The sequence below is a fragment of the Egretta garzetta genome, unplaced genomic scaffold (assembly GCF_000687185.1).
Source record: "Egretta garzetta isolate BGI_Z169 unplaced genomic scaffold, ASM68718v1 scaffold581, whole genome shotgun sequence".
In the NCBI taxonomy this organism is placed as follows: domain Eukaryota; kingdom Metazoa; phylum Chordata; class Aves; order Pelecaniformes; family Ardeidae; genus Egretta; species Egretta garzetta.
Genome location: NW_009258623.1, coordinates 376,935 through 384,319, shown reverse-complemented (window position 1 = coordinate 384,319; position 7,385 = coordinate 376,935). Strand labels below are relative to the sequence as shown.

Sequence of the window (7,385 nt, the reverse complement as noted above, 5' to 3'; positions counted from 1 at the left end):
CTCTGGGGAAATGGCGGGTCATCTGTTCCCTGAGGTGACCTCATCTTAACCTTTAGTAGTTAAAAAGTTGGTTTAATTGATTAAAGTTTATCGCAGAGCTTTCTCTTTTCCCTTTAAAACCCTGCACCCATTTATTTAAAGCTAAAATTGATAGATGCCAATTTTTCTGTTTTCTAGACACTATTTCAGCTTTATGAACCAAAGCCAGCTTTTTCTTCATGCCATTAGCAAGAAGACCAGGTCACAACAACTTCCCTCTCCCTGCAAAAGCAATAGTTCCTCATGGCTGGATATACTGGGAATGCGAGAAAAGAGAGGATGGGAAGCTAAGGGGGCTGCAGTCTTTGCTTTCTGTGGTAGGTACTGCTGGTGAGGCAGTGAAGCAAGGTGAGCCACCCCCGAGTCAATATGAGGACAATATCAAGGCCTTCCGTCTCCTGATGTGAAGTGCCAAAAGAGGTGGGGAAATTTGAGAGAGAACAAACCATGGTAATGTGCATGGATAACTGTGTGAACTGTAATTAATGATGGAGGGCAGGCTGATGAGATAAAGAAATCTCATCTGAGCAAATCTCATGAGTCAAGCAGGATTTGGGGAATTTCACAATTCTGCCACTGGTGTGTGGTGTTTACTCTGACCTTTCTTCAGGCAGCAATTAATTGCTGCCTGATGAACCAAACCCAATAACAACATTAGCAGACCTGCTAATTACCACGGAATGGAGACTAACTCCTCCAGAACATATAAAGGAGAACTTCTGTCACCCCCACCAGCGGAGCTGAGGATCCTTCACTCTCATTTCTCCTCCTGTCCGTGACCTGCTCTCTCGTCTTCTCCTAACGCTCTGAAAGCGACGCTATGAGCCAACACTTCTCCAGATTTGGGGATGGGAATTTCAGTTCTTCTTCTGCTCACTGTGGCATGCTGGGTGGTGGGAGAAGTTCCTTTATTGTAAGCCATTGTGAAGACAGTAGAGGAGAAGAAAGATTTGGTGGTTATGGGTATGGTTATGGCAGCAGGAGTCTCCACAACCTTGGTGGGTTTAGGAATGTTTATGCTGGTGGAGGCTATGGAGCAGAAGGAAGAGGATATGGGAGGTGCCTGGGATTTGGTGGTAGGAGATACCTTGATAGGGGCTTTGGTAGAAGAGGATATTTTGTGGGAGCTTTTCAAGGAGGTGAAGCAGGGCTTGGTAGCATGTCTGGAAGCAGTTCAGGCAGGGAGGTGCTTGGAGGAGGCGTTGGTAGAAGTGCCTTTGGTGAACAAGGGGCTGGACAGGGCTTTGGGCAGGCTGGTGTTAGGAGGGGTATTGAGGAGGTCCATGTCAATACCAACCTGCTGAGGCCAATACAAGTACAAGTTGACCCCGAGTTCCAGAGAGTGCGGTCAGATGAGAAAGAGCAGATTAAGGCTCTCAACAACAAATTTGCATCATTCATCGACAAGGTGAGTCCCTGTTCTCTTTTTTACTTGTTATCTGGGATGGGGGAAATATCAGGGGTGCTGCCCTGCCTGTGTGAGTCATGGGGACGCCTTTACATTGCACCTTGTCCCCCCCAAAATCACAGCACTGGCTGGATTCCCTTGTGCTGGTGTGACGTTTTTAATAGCTTGCTATAAACGCCGCTGCCTGGATCACTTACATTTAGCCCTGGGATAAATATCTCTGAGTCGCTTTTGTGGCAGGACAGAAAAAAGCCACTGGGCTGTCACCAACACATAAACTCACTTCTCTTTGGAGGAAGAGGGTTTCTGCGTGGCTGGCAATATTCCAGCACAGAGAGTTGGTTTAGTCACGTTTCCTCCAGGGCTCATTTGCTTACTTCTGTAGCACAGTCCAGTACATAGAGTAGAACTACATCTATGTACTTCTATGCACTTGTAGCGAGGTGGGTGTCCGTCTCTGCTCCCTGGGAATGGGTGATAGGATGAGGGGAAATGACCTCAAGTTGTGCCAGGGGAGGTTTAGGTTGGATATTGGGAAAAATTTCTTGCCTGAAAGGGTTGTCAAGCACTGGAAGGGGCTGCCCAGGGAAGGGGGCGAGGCCCCGTCCCTGCGGGTGTTTAACAGCCGGGCAGACGCGGGGCTGACAGGGTTGGTGGTGGGATGGCAGGGTTGGGGGAATGGTTGGGCTGGGGGAACTTAAAGGTCTTTTCCAACCTGAACGATTCTGTGATTCCGGTGCCTGGGAACTGTTGGTGCTAGCAGGAAAAATGGGCGATGGACTTGGACATCCTTGATGTGTTCTGTTGGGTGTTTTGGTTTTTTATCAAGCAAAGCAAAATGTTGCATTTCTCTGAATTACAAAACAAATTACTTCTTTCCTTGGAGGTCCTAGCCTCTTCCAAGTGGCCAGTGGCCCCCACACCTCTCTTCTTCACCTCTTTCTTGGTTTACACTACAGTACTTTCCCCTCTGTCTGCAGTCTTGTCTTCTCTTTCCTTTCACACTCACAGACACGGGAACAAAACAGCCACAAAACCACTTCCACCTGCACAGACCTGACGTGTGCCTTTGGGTGGTGACATGTGGCCCTGCATGGGGTGGAAGCCTGGATTATTTGTTACATCTAAGGGCTCCTTGTATTACCCTACAGAAAAGGTGTTGGTGACACCCACAAGTTTTAAGCATGCTTAGTCCTGAAAAATAGGAGTGCTTTTGACTTTATTTTTTTGAAACCTTCTGGAAGCCAGTTGCCAGGTTACAACCTGGTCAAGTGTTCCAGATGAAGAGATGCTATCCCTTACCCCTCTGGTTTCCAAAAATACCAGCTTTGCATGTTATCAGTGTCTCTGACCTTCTGTAAGGCAAGGCACATCTAGGAGGAGAGTGGTCCTGTGTGGTCTCCTAAATTCTCTCATGTATTTGGGTGTCTAAGGTGCTTCAGAAACAGCTGAAGTCTCCCTCCACCCCAATCATCCCCCTAAATATTTAAGAGATGAAAAGCTAGCAACGTTTTCAGTATCAGCTTTGAGAAGCAGCAGTAAAATCACACCCTTCCTATGCAACAGACTGGGAAAAAGGAGGTGTCCCCCTCTTTGGTCTAAGCTGTCTCGCATGTTGGTACCAGTGTTACTACAGTTGGTCCCACCCGATGAAACCTCTGGATGTCAATGCGTTGGAAATATTAATTAGGATTTGTTTGCTATAGGGACTAACTCTGATGTCTGTGTTTCCCTCAGTGCTTTCCAGCGGCTGAGATACTTTTCTGCTTTGCCTTTCAGGTTCAATGTCTTGAGCGGCAGAACCAGGCTCTGATGGCCAAGTGGGAACTTCTGCAGCAGCAAAGTGCCCGACCAGAAGAGAGCAGAAACATCGCCTCTTTCTTCCAGTCTTACATCAGCAACCTGCAGAGGCAGCTAGAAACACTCCAGAACCAGAAGGAGCAGCTGGATCCAGAAGCGTATAACATGCTTCAGCTTGTCGAAGATTATAAAAAGAGGTGAATAATCACAAGTCTGGAAAAAAGCACGGTGGAGTTTTCCAGGGCAAGGCTAATCACGCCCTGGGATGGCACAGCTTAGCTTCACACCATTGGGGGGGCTGTAGCCATTATAGCACTCTTAGACATTAGGAAAAATTCTTTCCCCACAAGGGCTGTCAGGCGCTGGAAGGGGCTGCCCAGGGAAGGGGTCGAGTCCCTGTATCTGCGGGTGTTTAACAGCCGGGCAGAGGCGGGGCTGAGGGCTGGGGTTTGGGGGTGGGATGGCAGGGGCAGGGGAATGATTGGGCTGGGGGAGCTGAACGGGCTTTTCCAGCCCAAACAATTCCATGAGTCCATGATTCTACTCTGCAGTAGGTGCATTATGGGACTTTGATGCTGGAAGAGTAAAGCAGATTTGGTGAGGATAGAACCCAGAAGTAAGAGGAAAATCAAAGGGTCTGTAGATCCATCCCACTCTTCTCTCCTCCTGTCCTCCCCCATGCCCTTCCTCCCCCAAGCAATGAGGAACCCAGGACTCTTTACCAGCCTGGTTTCATCTGGGATAGAGTTAATTCTCTTCCTGATGGTAGTTGTGGAGTTGTGGTCAACCTGGACAGCAGGGAGGGGAGGGACAGAGCTGAGCAGTGGGGTCAAGTTGAGAAGGGTCATCACTTCTTCTGGCTTAGCTGCACCCAGAAGGTAATATAAGTTATGTCATATAGCTCAGAAACACAGGGAGTTCAGTTCAGAGTTACAGGGGTGTTAGATCTGTATCTGTCACATTTTGTCAGCTCCTTTAGCCTGTAGTTTTGCAGGGGGGTTGCCATTGCCTTTGCAGTTGCCAGAAATAACCAGAAAAAACGTTAAATGAAAACGCGACACATTCCCTTTTTGGAGCCTTGGCTTTGGTTTCTGATCCATTTGACTGAAAAAGTAAGACAGGCACTGAGCTACCTATTTCTTTTCTGTGCCACAACAGATTCGAGGACGAGATCAACAAGCGTGCGTCTAAAGAAGAGGAGTTTGTGGAGCTTAAAAAGGTGAAGTAACCCAAGACACTGAGCTAAATCAAAGCCTCAGAAACAAAGCAGTGATTGGGTGGGTGGTTGCTGAGGTTTTCAAAAGCGAGGTCTTTGCTTAACCATGTCAAATTCTCCTCTAACTGAAGTAATTGAAAACTGGAGCTTTTTACTGCAAGACCGGAGAGGATTCATTTCCTCTAGGGGCTAAGATGAACAGGCCCTTTGTAGGACAAATATCTCAATAGCGCTGGTCTTTATTCACTCAATCACAGACTAGGTGAGACATTGCCATGAGGGGCTAAATAATGTCTGTGGGTGGCTTAGATAGGAGAACAGAAAATGTAGACATTCTCTTATTAGAAGAATTCATGAAATCTATGCTTCTACACTTTGCATTTTCTCCAGGAACACATTTATTGCCACAGATGTTTTGCTTATTTCCCAGCCTTTCTTCTCTTCTAAAGAGTTATAAAACCTTTCCCTTTGTTCCAACTGCTTTTCAAATGAAATCTGAGATTCATGAGCCATTATTTGACTCCAGGAATGAAGGCGTTAAAGAAAGTCTTGAAAGAATTGCACTTCAGTGCAGAATTTAGAATCATAGAATCGAATCATAGAATAATTTAGGTTGGAAAAGACCTTTAAGATCATCAAGTCCAACCGTTCCCCTGCCCCTGCCATCCCACCCCCAAACCCTGGCCCTCAGCCCCGCGTCTGCCTGGCTGTTAAACACCTGCAGGGACGGGGACTCGACCCCTTCCCTGGGCAGCCCCTTCCAGCGCCTGACAGCCCCAAGGGGAAGGAATTGTTCCCCATGGCCAACCCAAATCTGCCCTGGCACAACTTGAGGCCATTTCCCCTTGTCCCATCACCCATTACCAGGGAGAAGGGGCTGACCCTTACCTCTCTACAGCCTCCTCTCAGGCAGTTGTAGGGAGCGATAAGGGCTGCCCTCAGCCTCGTCTTCTCCAGACTGAACAACCCCAGATTCATATCAAAGAAATACAAGCATGCCCATGGCTTTTTTTGCAGGAACTGGACAGTGCCTACATGGGGAAAATGGAGTTTGATGTGCGGGTGGAAATACTGAAGCAGGAGCTTGAGTTCCTCAGATGTTTACATGAGGCTGTGAGTATGCTTCTCAGATTAAAACTTTACCCTCAGGTCTTGAAGGACGTGTATCCTTTGGAGGTTCCCCGAAATTTTGCCTGAGCAGGACTTTTTGGTTTGGAGAGGGGAACACCCTTGGCCTTTGATCTTATAAAGTCCTTTTTCATCTGTGAGTGAAAAGGGGGTCCTGTGTGTCATGAAGGCTGGAAGAGACACTTGAAAATGAAAGGTGGTGGTGGAAGAATAGCACCTGGGGGATGTCAGTAGGGAAGTCCCAGTGGGGGACTGGCCAGAAGGTCCCATTTATTTCCTCATAACATGGCCTGGACTGCTCACATGGAATGTTAAAATTCAAAATCTTGTTTTCCTTGCAGGAGCTGTCCCAGCTGCAAACAGTAGTTGGCAACACCAACGTCATTCTGTCCATGGACAACCACAGGGAACTGAACATGGATGGCATCATTCAAGAAGTCAGGCAGGAGTATGAGACAATTGCTCAGAGAAGCAAAGCTGAAGTAGATGCCATGTATCAGGGCAGGGTGAGTAGACATCAAGAAGATAAGGAGGCAAGTCTGTCTGCTTAGGGGAAAAGAAACCAAAAATATCTGTTCTCTTCTCTGCACATCAGTACCAGGACCTTCAGAACATGTGGGTAAATCAACGTGAGCAGCTGAGGAACAGTTACCAGGAAATCCAGGAACTGAGCAGGCAGATACAAAGACTACAACCAGAAATCGAAATTGCAAGGAAAAAGGTAAAGCTGATACTTTCCAACATGACTGAATTATTGAAGTCACTTTTACACGGGGACTCAGCACAGCACAACGTAGCCCATCCTTTGCAGGCAAACCTAGAGATGATATTTTCTCTTCCAAACAAAGTAGATTTAGATTTGGGCTGTCTACACTGGGATTTAATTTGGGTTAATTTCCCAGTCTAATGGGTCTTCTGAGTTTTGTCATTGAGGCAGTCTTTTAATTTCCAAGGACTGCTGGAAGGGTTTGAAAAGCCCAGTCCCATGAAAGAGAGATGGACACATTTTGTTTGTGCCCTCTGCAGAATGCCAGCCTCCAAGAAACCATTAAAGATGCTGAGCAGCGTGGGAGCTCTGCCATCAAAGATGGCCAGCAAAAGCTTCAGGATCTGGAAAAGGCCCTGCAGCAGGCCAAAGATGATCTTGCATGCCTTCTTCACGATTATCAGGAGCTCCTGAGTGTGAAATTGGCCCTGGATATTGAAATTGCCATGTATAGATCACTCCTTGAGGAGGAGGAGACCAGGTAGGTACAAACTATTCATCCTGGATAGAAGCAGCTGTATAAAGCAGTGTCCCATTCTTGGATCTATCACTTAGATCTCCAGGATGAATTGAAGCCTGGAAGGAGTGACCTCTTTCATTTGCTTACTGATAGAGCCTAGTGTGACTTTTAGAATCATAGAATAGAATCATGGAATTGTTTGGGTTGGAAAAGCCCGTTCAGCTCCCCCAGCCCAACCGTTCCCCTGCCATCCCACCCCCAAACCCCGACCCTCAGCCCTGCGTCTGCCCGGCTGTTAAACACCCGCAGGGACGGGGACTCGACCCCTTCCCTGGGCAGCCCCTTCCAGCGCCTGACAGCCCCAAGGGGAAGGAATTGTTCCCCATGGCCAACCCAAATCCTCTGCTTTCATCACCCTTTAACCATTAACACAAACACAAATCATAGAATCCTAGAATTGAATCACGACGGCTGGAAACGACCTCCAAGATCATCCCGTCCAACATCAGCCCAGCCCCCTGTGCCTGCTAAACCCTGTCCCCAAGGGCCACGGCCCCACGGGTGTTGA

General features: G+C 47.7%; 1 protein-coding gene across 1 annotated transcript in view; it reads left to right on the top strand.

Moving 5' to 3' along the window:
* LOC104134664 (keratin, type II cytoskeletal 3-like) overlaps positions 1–6,842 on the top strand; it is a 28,540-nt gene extending 21,698 nt beyond the window's left edge. Inside the window, exons 5-8 of the mRNA XM_035903698.1 lie at positions 5,561–5,576; positions 5,933–6,097; positions 6,187–6,312; positions 6,618–6,842. Coding sequence (XP_035759591.1) covers positions 5,561–5,576; positions 5,933–6,097; positions 6,187–6,312; positions 6,618–6,842 — 532 coding nt within the window. The remainder of the gene's footprint in view (positions 1–5,560; positions 5,577–5,932; positions 6,098–6,186; positions 6,313–6,617) is intronic.
* The last annotated feature ends 543 nt before the right edge of the window (positions 6,843–7,385 follow it).